This window comes from Centrocercus urophasianus, unplaced genomic scaffold (genome assembly GCF_019232065.1).
Source record: "Centrocercus urophasianus isolate 14NV4802_14NV808 unplaced genomic scaffold, USGS_Curo_1.0 seq_15, whole genome shotgun sequence".
Classification (NCBI taxonomy): Eukaryota; Metazoa; Chordata; class Aves; order Galliformes; family Phasianidae; genus Centrocercus; species Centrocercus urophasianus.
Window position 1 is genome coordinate 45,578,073 of NW_024884697.1, and position 19,898 is coordinate 45,597,970.

The window sequence follows — 19,898 nt, forward strand, 5'->3', positions numbered from 1 at the left end:
AATGGAGCAATTGTTCTTCAGTACTTCATTCTTGTCGTCCCTGTTGCGTTCAGTTCTGATTTATAGCTTCAAGCTGCCCATCAATGCAAAGTTGCCCCCAGTGCTCTGCAGCTGGAAACTGGGTTGGAAGCAGCCCTTTGGCATTTAGTTGTAGGCTATCTTCCCTGAAATAATATGTCCTGCCAGGTGCTTGTGTCCCTAGCTGGCGGCATCTCCTATATCTATAGTAGTCTGAAAATCAACCTGTCTTAAAATGCCATTGCTACAGGTAAAAACAGTTTCTACTCACTTGTGGGAGCTGCAGGATTTGATGATCTAGAGGTAACGGGGGTGGTGTTCTTTCTGTTGGCAGAGCTCACACCGGAGGCTGGCTGCCCAGGCATGCGGCTTGTTTGTGGAAGTGGAGGGAGTCATGTTTGAGCGGCGCCTTGAAGCTGTCCTCACCTTGGTTGAGAAAGAAATCAACCCAGTTCAGTTTGAAGACGTAAGTCATACTGCCGCTTCCTTTTGGGGAAGGAAAATGGCAGAAGGGAAGAAGTGTAGGAGAGATTTAACCTTTGGTGCTACTGTTTGGGGCTGAGTAAATACATAAAGTACACACGCTTGTCCTGAAGGGGACATTGCTGGCTTAGAACCATACTTTGCTTTTGTAGGCCCAAATTTCATGTTGTGTGTCACAGCACAAGGAACAAAGGAGCTTTGCAAACCCCTTGGCCTTCCTGCAGCAGTGCTGTGTGACCAGCAGATGCTTTATCCTTGTCAGCCTCTGGGTGGAGGGGGTTCTTGAGACAACCCTCGAGTCCATGGGCTGTTGGATTTTTTAGCCTGTTTGAACTGGTGCATAGAATGATAGAATCATTAAGGGTGCAGAGGACCTCTAAGATCACCTAATCCGAGCACCCATCCCTACCGTGCCCACTGACCATGTCCCTCAGTGCCACATCTCCCCTTACCTTGAACTCCTCTAGGGATGGTGACTCCACCACCTCCTGGGCAGCCTGTGCCAGAGCAGCACCACTCTCTGAGAAGAAATTGTTCCTAATATCTGAACTGGACCTTCTCTGGCACAGCTTGAGGCCCTGTGGCAGTGTATATGTCCGGGCAGTTTCCCTGCTTGTGTAGTCTTTGCTGTGGTGGCAGGAGAGGAGGGATGGAGGAAGGAATAGCAGATTGTATGTCTAGCACTGGGATGGCTTAGGATGTCTTCAGTTAGGAAACAGCCTCGTATCATGCTGACACCTGTTTAGCTGGGAAATGTCTGCTAGATACAGAGATCAGTGTAAGCATGGGAGGTCAGAAGTGAATCACTTGTGACTGCCTACCTTTGTTTCGTGTTGCCTACAACTTTAACTTTTCTGATGAATTCCCTTCCCGTATTTCAGACTGTAGTTTTGTTGTTTGGTGGTTGTTTTTGTTTTGTTTAATGTACACAACTAACTCAGAATAATAAGGTTGCCTCAGATCCTGCATGGCATGTGGCACTCCCAAGGGGATCCCAGACACTTGGGGAGCTGCCATGTGTGCTACTGATGTGCCTGGAAAGCACATTGAGCAAGGGAAGAGAGCCTCAGGGGTGTGGAGATTGGCAGGAGATGAAAACATCTGCAGTGATGATAAATGCCCTGTGATCATCCCCTGTGCTGCACTGTGGGAGAGGCATGGGCTGGCTGCATCCCACCAGCTGGGACTGAAGGCAGTCAGGTCCTGGGTGCAACACAAAGCATTGTTCTAATGGAGCCTCTTCCCTTCAGCTCATGATAGAAATTGGGTGCAGGTCAGTCCTCTGCTTCCTTGCGGTGTTGATCTGAAATGTAGCTGGTAGGGAAATAAACACTTATGTTCACACCCTCTCAAGCATGTTTCCGGTGTTGCTGATCTTCTCAGATAACTGAGGAGGAGGAGGAGAAGGCTGCAGATAGGCTGCTGTTCAGCTTCCTTGTGCTGGTGACAAAGCTGATCTCGGAGTGCAGCTTCATTCAGCTAACCAAGCATGCAGACATCATCAGCCAGATCTGGGGTGAGTGTGGAGAGTTACAATATCTGTGTTACAGGGAAGATTCTTGGAGTGCCTTGGGTTTCTTCATACCTCAAAGGAAAGAACTCGATGCTGTCACACAAGATTCACATGCTGCAGAATGCTCATATGTGGCAGCTGCTAGGCAAGAGTAGATTTTAATGGAAAAGGTTATGTGGCTGATGAAAACAATAAGCCATCTGTCTCAGCTGCTGGGAAGTATTTCCTATCATCCCAAGAGCAAACACTTGTGAATGATGGCATGTTTGGCCATAATTGCAGCCTCTTCAATGAAAACTTTCAGTTCTTCCAGGAAAAGATTTCCCTGATGAGATTGTGCACACAGCCAGCGATGACATGTGATAATGGCACTGTAAATACTGTGTGCCTGCCAGCACGATAAGGCCAAGAGATCATCTGATTCCAATGATTTCTGTATGAGAGAGATTCTGTGGTGTCAGGCTGCCTTTCTGTCACTTTGTCGACTTGCTTTCAGTTGCTTTATTTGCTGACAGTAGGAGTGTTTCTGGCTGGGTTCTGTCTTCAGCCTGCCAGGTGCCCTCAGTGAGAGACAAGGTAACCCTGGCAAGTTCTGGATTTGCTTTGGCTCAGCAGAGATCCTAGGAACAGTTTTATTACATTCTAAGTGTATGAGCAGTTTGTTTCCTTCATTATTTTACTGCAGTGTATGCTGTGGTAGCTCTAGGAGGGATGGGGGTGCTTTTTCTGCTCTAGCTGGACTGGCTCCTGTACTGAAAGAGGTTTTCTCTCCCCTAGATCATATCCAGTCTCACCTCTGGCATCCTCATAGCTGGGTGTGGCTGACAGCCACTCAGATATTTGGCTTGTTGTTTGCATCCCACAAACCAGAAGACCTTGTCACCAAATGGAGCGAAAGGAAGGCAGTGAAGAGGAAAAAGCCATCAGCAGAGCTGTCTGCATCCACATTCTTCCTGACTGCTGAGTTGGACAGAAAGGTGATCGTGTCTGTGCTGCTGCTCCTTCCCCTGTGCCTGCACCTGTTTCCTGCCTGAGACACAGAAATAACTTCACTAGTTCTGTGTGCACGATTCTCAGTTGCTTCTGTCCACTGCCTAATCCTGATCACTGAAAGCATTTGAGCAGGTGTCTGTGCTGGTGGGAGGGGGCTTCTCTGGGGTCTTATTCTGAAAAACACAGATTCCCTTCAGGACTGCAAGATGCAGGCAAAACTTGTGCTGAGCCAGTTCATTGGCCTCTCTGGGAACCACGTTTGGTGACTGTACAACGCTGCTGTGGGGTTCTGCTGCTGGCTTCTCTCATGCAACAATTCCTTCCCTGTTTTGTCCCACCAGGTGAAGGAACTTGTGTTTGCATTCTGCCATCAGCTGCGCTCCAAGTTCCTGGACCAGTCTCTGGGAGAGCAGGTAGAAGCAGCAGCCTGTCTGGGGCTGTGGTGGGGGCACATGAGGCAGTGTCACCTCCTGGTCAGGACAGAAGTGCTGCTCAGGGATCTGGTGTCAGTCTGCTGGAACGGTGAGGGCTGGGAAGGGACAGACATTTTGGGCACCATGCAGAGCAAGACAGGAGTTCCTTCTGTCCAGCCCTTGCCCAGGGAGAGTCCGGCCTCTCTATGGAGAAGGGCAGCCAGACCCTGAGCAGGCAGCCAGATCTCTGGTGCTGTCTGCCTGCTGCAGCACTGAGGTCCTGGCTGCTTGCTTGTTGGGAGTATTCAGTCCAGCTTTACGCTGTTGCTTGAAGGTTTGACTCCACGCTGCACCATCCTGTGGCATGGAATTGAACCCAGTTTATGGCCAGTTACTTTTTTAGACTTAACGTTGGCTCTTGGCTACCTTTGGTCACTGCTGGTACTGGCACTGTGGGAACCCCCAGTGACTGACTGCTCTGTTTTCACATTTCAGGTTATAAAGAATTTGCTGTTTGTTGCCAAAGTTATTTACTTGCTTGCACCTCCCTCGGAGGAAGGTGAACAGGCTGAAGGAGAACTTGGCTGTGAGGTGGAAGAGCAGGAGGCTTCTGAAGATGAGGAAGAGAAAGATGTTTCTGCTCAAGGAGAGGGAGAAGGAGAGGACACAGAAGAGAAGGGTCGGCCAGTCACATTGATATGGCTGATGAAGAAGCTCTCTCTAATGGCAAAGCGAGAAGCAGCATATTCCCCCAAGATCCCATTAAAGGTGAGAGCAAGATTAAACCAGCAGTTTAATGCAACAAGCACTTGCATAGACTCTTTGCTACCAGAGGCTGTTGGGAACTGATGCTGAGGTGAGGAGTGGTAGGTGCTGATGGAGAAACCAAGCATTTCAGGTTGGGATTCTCAGGAAGGCCTTCCACCAGTTTGCTTCTGCTTTGTTGCTTCCAGGTGGTGGAAAGGTGGGAAGCCAAAGGCCACCAGTGTGCAGGGACAGAGTGCTGCCTTTTAAAATATAGTTATCCAACCTTTTGGCTTGTCTGGGCCACATTGAGTGAAGAGGAATTGTCTTGGACCATGTATAAAACATGTAATATAGTTCACGTATATAGGTACCAAAACTTATTTTGTTCTGGTTTTTATTAAAACAGAAGAAGAGGCAACCAAATGAGAAAGCTAGCAGGTTGGACATGCATGCTTTAAAAGCTTGACTGTGCTATTTTTATGTGGACGGGGGAATGTCAGTGTGGAACTGTCAGGAGAAGGGAGGCCATGTGAGTGACAGAAGAAACACTGTGATTCCCTGTGATGCAGAGGGAAAGGCTGAGACTTTCATATCTTCAGCTGCCCTAGTACAGGACAGTGACAGAACAAGCTTCTTCTTAAAATGTTACCAGCTAACAAGTGAAGTTTGAGCTCACACATTTACAGATCCCACGGAGCTGTGTCTCATCTGAAGGCTGTGCTTAACTGCACTGAGACCTTATGCCAGCAGTGAATTTCTGACAGCTGTCTGAAACGCCTTGTACATTGAGATGTGGTGCACATGTTCTTGTAGCTGCTCACTTAGGCAGTTTTTTTCTTACCTGCTTTCGTGTTCCATGCACTCATTTTCAGAGGAGCTGCATCTTTAAGTTCCTCGGAGCAATCTCAGTGGATCTGGGGAAAGACAGAATCAAGCCGTACCTTGCAACAGTCCTCACTCCTCTGTACAGGGAGCTGAACAGCACCTATGCAGAGCAAGGTAAGTGATATCCTTCATCATGAACTCCTCCTGTCATCCTTTTCCTCTGTTGAGGAATAGATGCCTTTAACAGTGAATTTCACCTACTTGCAGTTTAACCAAAATATCAGGAGAGGAGGAGAATGTATGACAGCTTGAACAAAAATGTGCATGCTGACAAAGTCCTGGCGTTAGGCAGGCTCCTGCACACAAGTGGGTAAAGCTTGAGCTTATGTGGAAGAAGTATAGCGCTCAAGGGTGGACTCGTGGCTGCAGGATTGACCACTCAGCAAGGGGAGGAAGGCAGGGCAGGTCTCAGAGAAGCTGCAGCCAAGTGTCTTTCTTTCTCCGTTGCCATATTAAGGTCTGCTGTGAGGATTAGGAGCTCTTTTGAAATAAAGCATCCTGAAAATGAACTTCAGTGTGTGTTACGTGTATGCAGTGACTGAAAGAGAACAAATGCTGCAGTGAGGGCAGGAGAGCTGTCTGCTACAGGAATGATGCACGCTGTGTGTGCAGGCAGGCGTGCACCTATTGAATTTCACCCTCCAGAATGACTCCAGGTCACTCTGCTCCACTCGCTTTGTCTAAGCAGAAACTCTGGTTCCTCTTTGGGGACCTGTGTTTATTTAGAATTCTTAAGGAAACCTGAAGGTACATAACGAGGAAAATGAGAGCAAAGATTGCACAGCAGCCTCAGTGCTTAATTGCAGAGCAGTGAATCTGTGTATATGGCCTGTATGAAACAATGCTGGGTGGAGAAAGACCAACTAATTTCCCACGATGGACTCCTGACTTAAGAACAATCTTTCATTGTTCATGAGAGTGTTTTAAGTCGGGCAAATCTAGTGTCAGGATAAGCATAGGCCATAAAGCAATACATTTAGAGGAACATGCCTTGAAAATATGTTGTGCATCTCTAGAAAGAATACAAATGAACTGGAGAAAAGGAGAAGGGCAGTAATGAGGTTCTGGTAAGGAGCAACTGACTGGCCATCATTTTTTAGCTGAGTTCAAAATGTGTAGAAGAGATTGGCAATGGTGTGAGAGGATAAAGAAAGATGAACTTCTTGCTTTCTGTGTCAGCACATGAAGCACTACTTGTAGCCCTCTGGGAAGGCTGGTAGAGAACCAGCAGATATTTCTTAAATTAAGTTGTGCCAGACAAGGTCCAGGTTGGATATTAAGAAAAATTTCTTCTCCTAAAGAGTGATCAGATATTGGAACAGGCTGCCCAGGGAGGTGGGGAAGTGACCAACCCTGGAGGTGCTCAAGAAATGGTACTGAGGGACAGGGTTAGTGGGGAAATACTGGTGGAAGGTGGTGGTTGGACTAGATATAATCTTGGAGATCTTTTCCAACCTTGGTGATTCTCTGTCTTTGGATCTGTGCCTGCAGAAATACTGGGCAAGATCCATCAGTAGGAATGTCTTCAGTAAAAGGGGTAATTCCCTATTGGGTTCTTGGCTTTTGCTCTATATGCTGAAAGGATTAAGCTGGTTTATTTTGTTTTATTAGATCCAACACTGAAGAACCTTTCCCAAGAAATCATAGAACTGCTCAAGAAATTAGTTGGTCTGGAGGCTTTTTCGCTTGCTTTTTCTTCTGTGCAGAAACAGGCCAATCAGAAAAGAGCTATGAGGAAAAAGCAGAGGGCTTTGCAGGTAAGTTTATTCTGCTTCTGGGAAAAGGAAAACAGGGCTTTTCTAAAAAGCTTGAGAGCTTATCAGGGAGATGAGTGTGAAGAATAATGAATCCTGAATTAGGGTAGTTTGTGAAATGAAAACAAGAAACTATTGAGAAAGTGATCAGGCACTGCAACAGTCTTGCCAGGGCAGTGATGACAGCCCTGAGCAGCCAGAGTTCAAGGAGCATTTGGAGAACGCTCTCAGACCAAGGGGTTTGTAGGGTGGCCTTGTGCAGAGCTAGGACTTGATCATCATTGGGGGCTCCTCCAACTCGGGATGTTCTATGATGCTGTGGTTTTATTTAAGCTAAATAAACCTGTGGGCAGGTTTTGACTGATCCCAGTGCCCTGCTGATTAGGTTACCTGAAGAGCAGCAATAAATGTGGCTCCAGCAGCCAGAAAGACCCTCATTTTTGAGAAGCCTTGGAGGTCGTGCACTGCCTGTCAGGTGTTCATTTCTTGGGAACTGTCTGACATTTACAGTTTTAACTGAACAAACATATTCTTTTTCATTAGACTGTGGCAAACCCTGACATTGCTGCAAGGAGGAAGCTGAAGAGACACAAGAATAAAGCAGAAACGAGGAAGAGAAAAATAGAATTCCTGCGCCCCAGCTATAAGGCCAAGAAACATCGCAGTCATGCACTGAAAGACTTAGCAATGGTGGAATGAAAAGTCTTTTCCTTCCCAGAGGATTAATTTGTAAAAGTGAATTTCAAGCCAATACTGTTGGGGGAAAAAAAAAAAAAAAAGAATATGTAAATATTCTAATTGTATTTATTTGTATTTTTTCCATGTCTTCTTTTTAATCTGTGATCTTAAATAAAAACTTTTTAAATAAAGCTTAAGGGTTTGTTTTATTTTTTTCTCCAAAACCTGTATGTTTATTAGATCATGTGAAGTTCATTGCACAACCAGTCTGTTTTTTTACACTGAATTTTTACTTCTTATTTAAAAGATGGGTTATATGATAACTGCATTCATGCCTCTGCCCCTCCCTCCTTCTGGAGAAAACAGACTGCATCGACCTTGATTTGTCTTTCAGCTTCCACAGCTGTAGGGAGAAAGCTGACTCATTTGCAGCCTTGCAATAGCACCTTGTATAGAAAGAACAGCTCAGGGAAGGGGGGAGTTGAGTTATGGGCATGCCACATCAGGGCAGCAGACAGCCACTGAAGAAACAAGAAGTGATGCTATGTTAACAGGTACTGTTGTTAACAGCTGTACTTCATTGTAACTGTACCTGCACTGAGGGATACTGAAGCATAACAACATCAGCTTCAGGAAACCTGCAATGTTCAGCCACGTGTCTGTTATAACTGGCTGCAGCAGAACTCAACTCTGCTTCTGCAAGCAAGCAACGCACCTGGGAGTACAGCTGATCATTGTGGATTTTATTAGTGTTTTAATTACACAAATAGAGTAACCATACCAACTTCAAACTACCCAGTGAATGGAAAAAGAATATATAAATCCCTTTGCCCTCCAGAAAAACTGTCATACAAATTGTTAAGCACATCTTTAAACACAAAGAAAGAAAATGACCATAATGTACACAGACATCCACTTGGTTCAGTTTTCTAGCTGAAGAGAGGCATCCACATTATGTGACCCAAATGCAAACTTGCCCTATTTACAAGTACTTGTGGCCTGACCATACTTGACTGCAGAAAGAGGGATGCTGGACGTAGTTGAAACTTCTTGGCAATTGTCAGTTTTGTATCACTGTCTACTCTTCAAGGCTTCCACCAACCTAGGAAAAAGGGTAAACCAGTTTATTGAAAAATCATATCAGAGATGCCAGGACACCTTTAGGAGTAAATTACCCTTTCTAGTCATGTGGGCTCTTGTTTTAAGATGACAGCCCAGAGCAATACAGCCCTAGTTAGAGGGCACTGCAAAGAGGCAAGTCCTGAAACGCTCATCTTTCTGTTCTCACAAGTACAAGGAAGCTCTACAAACCTGTAATTCATACCTTGCTTTTACATCAGACTTTCCATCTTTCTTCTTTACGAAAGATGATGTGTTAAAAGGCACCTCGCTAATGAAGCTAACAACCAGATTTTTACTCACCACTCCATTGCTTCATCAAGCCCCGTGCCTTTAGTAGCAGAGGTTTTGAATATCTGCCATTTTCTGTCCTTCAGTGCTGGTAATCCCAGTGCATTTGCCATTTCTGTGGGAGTCATGGCCTGCTCCATGTCCTGCTTATTTGCAAACACCACCAAAATGGCTTTCTTCAATTCTTCTTCCTAAGAAATGAGAATCATGCCAAACTGTTTGCCAAGATTTTTAAACTAAATTTATTTACGCAGAGAAAACCCGTAGGACAAAAAGCAGCTTCTGTCATGGCCCTCCTCCAGTTTGCCAATTTTAGTGCATTACCAAAAGAATGACACCTATTCTGAATTCCATTTGCTCCCACGTCACATAGAAGCACTTTCAAAACAAGGCAGATTTCATAACATAACAGCACTCTGTAAACAGGAGGCAGATTTAACAAGGCATACTATTAAAAAGCTTATAGCACTTAACGCATCTTCCCTTTATTACTGTTCCATGCACATTCTTCAGCTTCACTGCCCAGTAGGACACCACTGGAATTCCTTCAGGGCCTGATTTTCTACCACTGATGCACCGAGCAGCTGCCCTTGTTTTCATGCAAGGCAAGGCAAGTTTTCATGCGACCAAGAGGCTAAATGTAACCTACTGTCCAGAGAATTACTGTGCAAAAGTATAAAATGCCTACAGTACATTGAGCTTGCTTCAGTTAGAAGTGCTGCATGGGCCTGTTCTGAGGGCTGAAGCTTCGCAACCAAACGTGATTGATAACCACTGAATCAAGTTTCACACCTGCTCCAAGAACTGTAACACTTCATTTCCATTGTACTGATAGGACCAACATTGTTCTCATTTTCTTACCTCCAGCATAGCAACAAGCTCCGATTTTGAAGTGCCAATCCTGTCTCGATCACAGCTGTCCACTACATAAATGACTGCATCTGTATTGGAATAGTAACACCTCCAGTACGGCCTGCAGAAGACAAAAAAGCCATCTGAAGGTTTAGCAGTACTCTACAGCCACATAATGAAAAGCCAACCAGAGGAAGTAACAACTCTCTCTGGGGTTAAAAAAAAAAAAAAAGAACAAACTTATCATCATGAAGTTATAAAAAGGACCACAGTGGTACAAATAATCACCAGCAAAAACTAAGATGAGCTTTTTTAAAGAGCTAATTCATAGAGGTACGTAATTACTGAGGGTCATAACCATCTTTTTCAGGACTACTGGAGCTAAAAAGGAAAAGGAAATTAGCACTGCCCCTTATTGAGCAGTGTTCAAAGTGTAATCCTGAGGAAGGCACACAGGGTCCTGCACAAACCATTACAATTATACATGGAATGGTTTGTTAAAAAACTCAAAGCTCACTACTCAAAAAAATTATTGCCTATGTTCAAATATCATCTTATAGCTTTGCACTCTTAAAAATATGAAATTTAAATATAAACGTTCAGAATTCTGCCTAGTTCCATGCTACACAAGTAAACTAGCTTTTCAAAGCAGAACCAGTGAAATTAATTCACTTGTAGCCTAAAACAGACGTGGCAGTAACAGAACCCTATCAAACAAAAGTGCCCTCTTGTCAACGAGCTGGTTTTAAACTCAAAGGAAACAACTGTCAGAACAGACAGCTATGAGAATGTCAAGAACTTTGCAAGCACTTTTTACCGAAATTCGATGACATCTTTTTATTTTTAGATACACATTACCTTATGCTTGTCTGTCCTCCCAGATCCCAAACTTGAAATTTCAGATTCTTGTATGTCACTGTTTCAACATTGAAGCCAATTGCTGAAACAAAGTTACACAATTTTACTGATGATCCTTTTTCTCTTTTTTTTTTTTTTCCTGAAATACACTTAGTTTAAAATCATCATGCCTAAAAATTCCTCATGAGCAACATAGTGACGCTCACATCCCTTGAGAAGTCACTCCAACAGGCATTTATGGCTGAAAATAATGCATCATAAACATATTATAGAGACCTGCCAACAAATGCTAAAGTTGTTATAAATGAGTATTAGTGTGCCTGAAAGCGTCAAAGGAAACAAAGCAGCAGTTAAAGGAGCAGCTTGCTTTGATAACCAACAACTGACAGCAGTAGAATGCTAAGGAACATAACCTACATGTCAACACCAGATCTGTGGCCTTGAAAGACCACAGTAGAGACTGCTTCTCAGCAGAAGGCTTTATATCATGATATCTGAAAGATGGCATAAAGTTACAGCATATACAGCTGTCATTTCTTTCCCTGTCACCACAGAGAAACACAGAGCAGGAAAACAAACAAACATGGACTGCCTAAAAGATCTGACCAAAGTCAGTCAGTTCATCACAGCCATTCAGGAAGACTTCAACTGATGTGGCAAGGATTCAACAACCAGCATGCCCAGTCCTTCACATTACACCCCCATCTAGTTCATGTTACCTACAATTTAGACTAAATATCAGGAAGAAATTCTTTACTGTGAGGATGATGAGACACAGGAACAGGCTGCCCACCAAGGCTGTGGATGCCCCCTCCCTGGAAGCATTCAAGACCAGACTGAATGGGGCTCTGAGCAACTTGGTCTAGAGGGAGGTGTCCCTGCCTATGGCAGGGGAGTTGGAACTGGATGGTCTTATAGGTCCCTTTCAACCCAAACTATTCTGATTCTATGATCTCAACCAGAAAACAGCACACAAACCTCAGTTAAGCAAATAGTTAGTTAATAGTTAGTTAACACTTAGTTAAGCAAATATCTCCTACTATGACATCTCATACTGAGCTGCTACACTTTTTTTCTACAGAATGTAGAAGACAAGAAGAAATGCAGGTAGTTTTCTGTGTTAAAGAGAAGTGTTTATATAACAAACTTAAGACCCTTGGCAGTAACAAGAAGTGAGAATCACAGAATCACCATGGTTGGAAAAGCCCTCCAAATTCACCCAGTCCAACAGTCCACCCACCACCAATATTTCCCCACTAGACCACATGCCTTAAATTAAATAGGTGTGACTCATTGATGCCATCCTATGTAAAATTTGCTATGTACAATAACAACAAACTCTAGAATTCACACTAGTGCTATATTTAGAGAGAAAAAAATTCAACACTCCATAGCTAGTAGTTAGAGAAGCCTACCAATCATACTAACAACCTTGACGTCAAGTACTTATTGCATTCAATAGAGCAGCATAAAAGATACCTTTTCCTTGTATTTCTATAGCACACCATAAGAGCGTAAGAGAAAGCTCTTAAACGTAAGTGCCAGGCTGCAACAATAAAAGGTGCATTTGTTTACAAAGTAAGCACGTGAGAGTTCAGCTGACAAAGCTGACATACCAGAGCTAACAAATCAGCTGCGTTTAGTAACGGACCGACTGCTTACTTGGAATGGTGGTAACAACTTCACCAACTTGTAACCTGTACAGGATGGTTGTTTTTCCGGCTCCATCCAGCCCCAGGATGAGAATCCTCATCTCTCGAGTTCCAAACAAACTGGAAAAGATGGTGGAGAAAAAGCCCCCTACAAAAAATAAAAGCAGAACAGAAAGCCACCTCCACGTCAGCTGGCAAAGCAGAGACTGTCCTTACTGAACAGCAGCACATTTCTTACATTCAGAGAAAAAAGGCAAGTTCTGAGTGCTGGACCACATCCTTCTCTCATGGCCTCATGCAATTTTATCACAAATCTCCCCAGCACAACGAAGCTTGCAGAAGCATCGAGCTTCCTCATCGCGGTTAGTTTTCTCATTTGCCAAAATCTGAGCCATCTCCTCCTTTGTTTGCATCGGCCCCTGCCTTGTCAAAGCCAGAGACCACCACACAAGGACACTGCGGCACAAGAAAGCACTCCTGACGCCTACGGTCTCTCCTGGGACCACCTGCTTCTCCTTCCTTCAAACGAAGCGCAATTCTTCGGGTGCTCACCAAGTCACCCCGCCGACCAGCACCCATCGCCGGGTCGGAACGGCGCCGTGAGCTCCACCGGCAGAAAGCGGCACGCAGCTCCCCGCTCCGCCCACCCTCACGCCGTTCCGCCACACGAAAATGCAGGTCAAACGCCACGACCGTGTAGGTTAGACTCGCACGAATCGCCCAACCCCTACATTCGGGGTCTCCGCCTCCCTCACCGCTCCGCTCTACAAGCACAACCCGGCCCACCGCGCACCCCTGCCCCGACGCCCTCACCCATGTCGAGCCGCTGCGCCGGGCCCTGCCCGCCCTGCCGCTCCTGTCAGCGCCGCCGCTCGCCTGCCCGCAGCTCCACGTCGCGCGCCTCGGCGAGTAAAGGAGGCGCTCTCCCCACCCTGCTTCGCCGTTTCGACACGGGGGCGGGACGGGCTCTGCCTGCAAGCAAGAAGGGGAAGCAGAGCGCAGGGCGACCCTAACCCTCCTGATACGGAAGTACGCAGGACGGGAGGAAAAAGGAAGGAGAAATAAGAAAAAATTAATAAAGCGGGCCGAGGAGGAGAAGTGACGAATCTGCTGGTACGGAAGCAGCGTGTGCGGAAACGAGGGCGGTGCCAGGGGCGGTGCGGCATATCCTCGCCCCCCCTCCCCCCCCCCCCGCAGCCCTCACTGCCCCATGCGTCCATGGCGGTACAAGTGCAGGTGTATCCGCGCTGATCGTTCCCGCTGTGACCAAATAAACACACAACATCCGAGTCCCTGTGGGATTCGCTGCACGGCAGCAGCTGCACGAAAGGCAGACTTGCGCTGTGTAAAATGGCGGTGGAAGTAGTACCCGTCTCAAACAGCGTTCCACACAGCGCTGCGTGATGTCTGAGCCACCACAATCCCCATATTAGTTCCAGTACAGGCTTTCTCTTTAAATACAGTGCTTCCTGATTCTCACTGATGAATAGATGAACAAAACCGCTGTGAACCATCAGGCAAAAGGCAGCTCTGTAAATCATTAATAGCCAGCAATTCTTACAAAACAGATAACAGCCCTTATCTGACAACAGGGAACAACCAGCCCTGTGTGACAGATAATATCAGCACACATTAATTATGTGAAGTATAAAATAAAATGCCACTACATAGTGGCAGCTCAGGATACAATTCACAAGGCACATGCAGAGAAGTGAGCTGTAAGATCAGACAATGTAGTAAGAAATCCAGCCAGTCTCATGTTCTTTTTTACATAAGAGACAATGAGATATGAAAATCTCTTCTAAGACTAATCTCTATCTACTTACAGAACCAATCTGCTACTCAAACCTGCCTGCTCCCTCTTCAAGCGCTGTATTCTGTTGCTGTACTCCTGTTCCTGCTGAAGCAGCACAGAGATCTTCAGCTCTCCAAGCTGTAAGAACGTAATCTATGGCTGTCACCTTCTGTGCCTTTCCTCATGTTGTTTTTTTTCTTGTACCTAGAGTTCTTCAAAAAGAGGAAGTTTGTATCCATGTCAGCTGAAAAAAGGCAGGGCAATGGGGAAGATAAACAAGCAGCTTACAGTGTAAAAATGATCACCTTTCTCATAAAACCCGTATCGAAGAGTCCGATCACATTAAACGTGTGTGAAGCAAGAACAGCATGAACAGACAAACCTTTCCCTTTTCTCTGAGAGCATCCATAAATATGGTATCATCACAGTCACAGAACAACAGCTTTCGTTTCCTTTATGTTCTCCATTTGGATTCTTTCTTGCTTTAGTTCTTATATTAATCAGAACTCACTTAAAAATGATTCTTTATTTTTCAAGTTGGGAGCAGTAAGAAAGAATGCACAAAACTGATCCAAAGGGATAAGAAAAAAAAGGTAACAAAAATGCTTTTTTTTTTTTTGGACATTGTTTAGAAAATGTATCATTTATAAAATCCGATGATCCAGAAAGCCTGCCCAGACATGCTGCTTCAAGGGGCAAGCTTCATGTATCAGTCTTTTAGGTCCTTGATATCCTTAGGAGACCACGGATACGTCTCACAAGAGCTTGAATAAAGGTGTAACGTGACCGAACCTTAGAATACAACCCCTCAATGTCCAGAAGCTTCTTCTGTAGGGATTCACCAAAACTGTTGGTGGTTTCAATCTGAAGCTGAGAAACAGAGATTTGTTTCAGTCAACAATACAAAATTTTATCATTCTAGAACATGTGTTTATCCATCACCTGTCAACATCTATCAGCTTTTTCACAATACCTTACAATCTTTAGGAATTAAACAAAACTTTTTCTTATAAAGGTGCTTGAGATTGCAAAAGATTTTGAACACAGGTTCTTTTTTTGTGCACAAACAGCAGCAGAAATGTCAATGGAATTTTTTAATAAAAATGGTATTTTTTTTCTGCTGCTTTTGCACCCAATTAACACAGACTATTAAATTTCTGTGTAAGAATAAATCGATTCTGTTGTAAATACTCACACTTTACAGTCTGCTCAGTTTCTGCTCAATAACAATGTGCATTCTGTATTTTTCAGTAGACTGTGACATCTCACCTGATCTATATCATGCTGACTCACTCGATTCAGTCCACTGCTGAAATCCAAGCTGGACTCTGAACCAAAAGAACCTAGTGATAGAAAATAAGAGGTTAAAATTATGTTGGCTACTCAACACCATCATTTTTCCACACTGTCATAAATGATTTCAAAATGCAGTACTCAAAATCTGTCACTAATCTTGCGTATCAGAAATCAACTTTCTGACTTAACATATTTTCTCTGAATCACTGAGCAGCCATGATCACACAACATGGAACCTTAAGCAAAAAGTTCCTCCTCGAGTCACTAATCTTTCCGACTTCTATCAAAATTCAACACATTCTGTCAAATCAACAGTGCCTATAATTCTAACAAGTGCTTTCAAAAACACCAGTCTCCATTCTAGTTCTTCATTTTATCTTTGTTTACAATGTTTTCATATGCATCATTTTGGATCACCAGTCTGATTTCATTATTTGAACTTCACTCTGTTTGAACAACATAAATAAAATAGTAGTTCATTTGAAGATTGTGTGTAATAGACAACACTCCAAAGTCTGTGGCTGAACAATACGTGTACTGTCAATTCTTCCAAGGAAAGTCCATATATCTAAATCCAAACAACCTCTTTATTAAATATAAATGGCAGAATGTTAATAGTAACAAATTGGTTTTAAATTTAACCATCAGTTTAACTCAAAGGCATCTTGACATATCCGAAATTTTACCTTGCAGTCTTCCTCTCTTAAATGATATTCTGGAAGACAGCAGTGAGTCTTGGGTGTCAGTGGGTGTGTAATTCAGCAGATAGTGTTCCAGATGACGCCAAAGAATGAAGAGACATGTTTCTATAATATCTGTTGACACATTTCTAAGTGAAGGAGTTTGTCTTTAGATTGTACATTTACTATATAAGCATATTTACACAACCATTTAGAAGCAGCTGAAGATACTATCTCAGCCACTGTAACTTCCTCCAGCAGCAGGTTCCCACTCCCACTGCTGATAATGAGGGCCTGGAATGGATCACATGGATCCTTTACCTACTTCCATACTGGCTAGACTAGTTCAAATGACTGTGACTGAATGTGACTTGTAATGGTAGTTCAGTTGCAGCAGTGTGTTAAAGCTCAGGTTGTAAAGCTGGAAGCGGCTGTACCAGCTACAAAAGGTAGACAGGTACAAAAGGTACACAGCTGCAAGTGCACACCTTTCCTAAGCTAGATTTCGGGGGAAAATCCTGAGCCTCTGCAACAATTATTTTGTGCAGTACTAGTTATTTCAAAGAATTACTGGTATTCACTAGAAAAAGCTTATGTACAATTCACTGTAACACTGGGAACTTCAGTCTCTTTCATGAGCATCTGAATTATTTTTCAGAGAATTTTTGCCAGCACACTCGTACAGATGTGTACATATCTAGTGGGCTTGGATACTAAATTTAAGAGCTGGACGGCAATAATATTGGCAATAATAACAATAATCAGTGCTTCATCATAATTAAGAAAAATCCTAGTAAGGGTGTCTCTATGATGGGAATTATTACTGACCTCATCTTCCAGTCACAGTACTAATTAAAAAATACTTACAGCCTGAAAGTAGCACAACAATGTGCACTATTTTAAGTTTCTGTATTTCAAATTTTCCTTTTGTATGATGTGTTGTTCAACGTTGCCAGAAATCTAGGTTAAAATAACCTGTTCCTATTTCCCTGCATTTTTGGAGGGAATTACTTTGAGGTTAACTTCAATTTCAGAAGGATACAAGAACAAAGAGAAAGCAGCTTGGCTCGGTTGTTTATTAGCTTCACTAGACGTCGCCTTGCCAAAACATATTTTTGGGCAGTAGAGATTTTATCAACTCCAGCTGGCATAACCGACTGACACAGCTGTGACAAGAAGAGGAGAAAAGAAAATTATAGCAAGTCAGAACAGAAGGAAAGAATAATGAAAGAAATAAGCAAATAAAATTATTTACCAGTATCTAGAACTTACTGTTGATCAGTTATCTCTTCAAAAGTCTACACTTTAATTTTAACTTGCATAACCTCGCTTGCCAAAATATGAATAAATTAACTGTATCCTCAAGCAACTTATCTGTCAAGAAAAACGATCATTTGGTTTATCATTCAATTTACTCGTTCACTGTGACAGTGTTTCTGTATGAAGTACTCATTCTCTCTGCAACCCTGTCATCTGTAACCCAAGGTTTGATGCAGGAGTTACAGCTACTACAGCTACTAAACACTATACAAGTTGCATCTCTTTAGCCAAGGAGAAACAGGATGAATAGTCCCAAAGTGTTAACAATGGTTCTTCAACATAATGAAAAATCACTCAACAAGTCCAGTCCCCATCAATTTTATGCCACCCATTCTATGGTCCCTTCTATCAACAGCAGAAAGGACCACGCAAAATAACTGGAACTATTTATTTATCTAAGATACTTCAGAGTCCTTGGTACAGCTGTATGCGTTACAAGCAACACAGTCCCCACAAAGTCAGCAGATGTTACAAATATTACCTCTTTTATTTCATCAGGTGGGAGTTGCTCCACATTTTGCAGTTTGTTAACACTCTGACGATGGCTATCATAATAACTGAAGAAATCATTAGTGCTCTGTTTCAGTAGATAGATGATAATGCCCAAACCAGGCAAACGCCAGTATGGGACCACTGGTGCTTGTGTATCTAGAAAAAGATGACCAAGTTATAATAAGCAAATTAAATTAAGAAAAATGATAAAAATAAAAAATCTAGAAGTCAATACTGCTCTGTCAATAAAGCAGTGAAGACATGGAAGTACTGGCAAGTCTGTGATTTATTTCTGTGCCACAATTCATACAAACAGAAGTTTGGCAAAAAGTTCTGCAGCAGCAGTACTAGAAGGCAGTCAGCAAAGTACTGAGTGTAATACATGAAAATGTAACTACAACGTACAGGGTACATTTCTTAACCACCCAACTGCATAATAGCACAGCCAAGCCTGTTGCTATGTATTGTAATGAGGAGTCAACGCTAAAACTAATCTTACATGTCATAAATAAGGTCCTAGTTTTGCATAATTTAATCCAGCACAGTTGCTAAAAAAACAAACAAAAAAAACCCTTACCTTCCCCTGTCTTTTACTATTTATTTATATCCACATTTTTATTTTTATTTTTATTTTTAATTTTTTTTTTTTTAAACTCATGCAAGTATTTCCGAGGCTCCAATGGGAAGTGGTTTAAAAAGTATTTTTGGTTATATTTATTTTAACTTAATTAGTTCCCTGATTTCGATTTGTTCAAGGCTGTAAAATCATTTATTGCAGAGTATGAAAATGAGCAGCTACATCATTGACATGAAGTATAAAGTACACATGAAGCTGCAGTCCCTGCTATGTTATTTTTTACTAGCCCAGATGTTGCTGTTCAACATCCAAAAAATAGGAAGCCGAAGATCTCACCTTGACGAGGCCCATCTCGGTTGGTTGACTCTGACAGGCTAGGAGTGAACAGACAAACAGTGTGCTCAAAAGTGGGGGCACTCTGCAACATCAGCGACTCACAGTACTCCATCACATTTGCACAGATCTCAAAATAAAAAGCAGATGGTGTGCAAGTTGAAACATGGATAAAAGTCAATAATCAGCATTTGATTTTTCTTTGTATCTATTCAGTTGAATGTGATGATTCTCTTTTCCGATCAGCTATAGCCCCACTTCCATTTCAAGTCTAGGACTAACAATTTTACCCCTCTACTAGTCACAATTTCTGGTCACTCGTAACTCCTCTTGGGTTCTAACTTAGTATTCCCCATGCCCCCTGTATCCAGTCTTTATTTTGAAATTCTCTGATCAATTTAAAGCTTTGAAGTTGTCAGACTTTGCATCCAGAACAATAATGATCACTAATGCAAGTTTAAGTAACCAAATTTTCAATGACTATTTTGAATAGAAATTAAATGTGGGATCCTATACCAAACTGAAAACAGCGCAGAGCATTAAAACTAGTCAAAATCACATGAAAGTACAACAACAAAAGTAACCTGCACAACAGTAAAATTCCATAATTTGAGACTGAAGGTTCTTGCAACTTGTTTTGTCCTTACCTGTTGCATGGCCAACTCAATTTCATCTCTCTTGTTCACTCTGTCTCCTTCTGTGTTATCATCCTGCAGTTTGAACTGACGTAGCCTGTCTGAACCGCCGAATCGACTTAGAAGTCCCAAGCACTGGCGCTGCCATCAGAAACACACAGTTCAATTAGAACCTCAGCAAAGGAAGGGTGTGATCCTCGTCACTTTTAAAAGCAGAAGAGCAAGACATCCCTCACCACACAGCAGGAAGACAGCGATGCAAATAAGATTTTTAGAACTTCTCAAGCTACATTTCTATCTTTCAAAACACAACGCTTTCACTCACCTTTAGTTAAATTAAAAGGTAATGACATCCTAAGACAGCTCCTTGAGAGATGTGATTTAGGAAGGCAAACGTTGTCTAACACCTCTTTCAGACTGTTACACTGACTAGCAGCAATGACAGTTTAGGTTTATGTATACCTATTTAAAACACATTTATCTGTAAAGAAGAAAAATCTGGATATGGAGATAC

General features: G+C 43.0%; 3 protein-coding genes across 5 annotated transcripts in view; 1 reads left to right on the forward strand and 2 right to left on the reverse strand.

Moving 5' to 3' along the window:
- UTP20 (UTP20 small subunit processome component) overlaps nt 1-7,642 on the forward strand; it is a 58,747-nt gene extending 51,105 nt beyond the window's left edge. Inside the window, exons 55-62 of the mRNA XM_042815969.1 lie at nt 353-484; nt 1,885-2,017; nt 2,792-2,991; nt 3,349-3,420; nt 3,916-4,188; nt 5,040-5,166; nt 6,664-6,809; nt 7,350-7,642. Coding sequence (XP_042671903.1) covers nt 353-484; nt 1,885-2,017; nt 2,792-2,991; nt 3,349-3,420; nt 3,916-4,188; nt 5,040-5,166; nt 6,664-6,809; nt 7,350-7,505 — 1,239 coding nt within the window. The 3' untranslated portion in view covers nt 7,506-7,642. The remainder of the gene's footprint in view (nt 1-352; nt 485-1,884; nt 2,018-2,791; nt 2,992-3,348; nt 3,421-3,915; nt 4,189-5,039; nt 5,167-6,663; nt 6,810-7,349) is intronic.
- Nucleotides 7,643-8,206: 564 nt separating this feature from the next.
- ARL1 (ADP ribosylation factor like GTPase 1) lies at nt 8,207-13,150 on the reverse strand. 3 transcript variants are annotated; one of them, XM_042815973.1, is made up of 6 exons: nt 13,070-13,150; nt 12,267-12,404; nt 10,605-10,686; nt 9,756-9,867; nt 8,907-9,085; nt 8,207-8,586 (listed from the first exon to the last, which is right to left on the reverse strand). In XM_042815973.1, exons 1-6 carry the CDS (start codon nt 13,071-13,073, stop codon nt 8,556-8,558), a joined length of 546 nt encoding a protein of 181 aa, XP_042671907.1. In that variant the 5' UTR covers nt 13,074-13,150; the 3' UTR covers nt 8,207-8,555. The 3 variants fall into 3 exon arrangements, with proteins under 3 accessions (XP_042671907.1, XP_042671908.1, XP_042671905.1); XM_042815974.1 differs by lacking the exon at nt 13,070-13,150 and adding an exon at nt 12,684-13,037 and having other exon boundaries at nt 12,267-12,406; XM_042815971.1 differs by lacking the exon at nt 13,070-13,150 and adding an exon at nt 12,495-12,865.
- A 1,408-nt stretch (nt 13,151-14,558) lies between these two features.
- The window catches only part of NUP205 (nucleoporin 205), a 43,648-nt gene continuing 38,308 nt past the window's right edge, over nt 14,559-19,898 (reverse strand). Inside the window, exons 37-43 of the mRNA XM_042815970.1 lie at nt 19,397-19,525; nt 18,753-18,879; nt 17,829-17,995; nt 17,070-17,193; nt 16,034-16,162; nt 15,321-15,394; nt 14,559-14,921 (exon numbers count right to left, since the gene is read on the reverse strand). Of these exons, the coding sequence (XP_042671904.1) occupies nt 14,769-14,921; nt 15,321-15,394; nt 16,034-16,162; nt 17,070-17,193; nt 17,829-17,995; nt 18,753-18,879; nt 19,397-19,525 (903 nt within the window). The 3' untranslated portion in view covers nt 14,559-14,768. The remainder of the gene's footprint in view (nt 14,922-15,320; nt 15,395-16,033; nt 16,163-17,069; nt 17,194-17,828; nt 17,996-18,752; nt 18,880-19,396; nt 19,526-19,898) is intronic.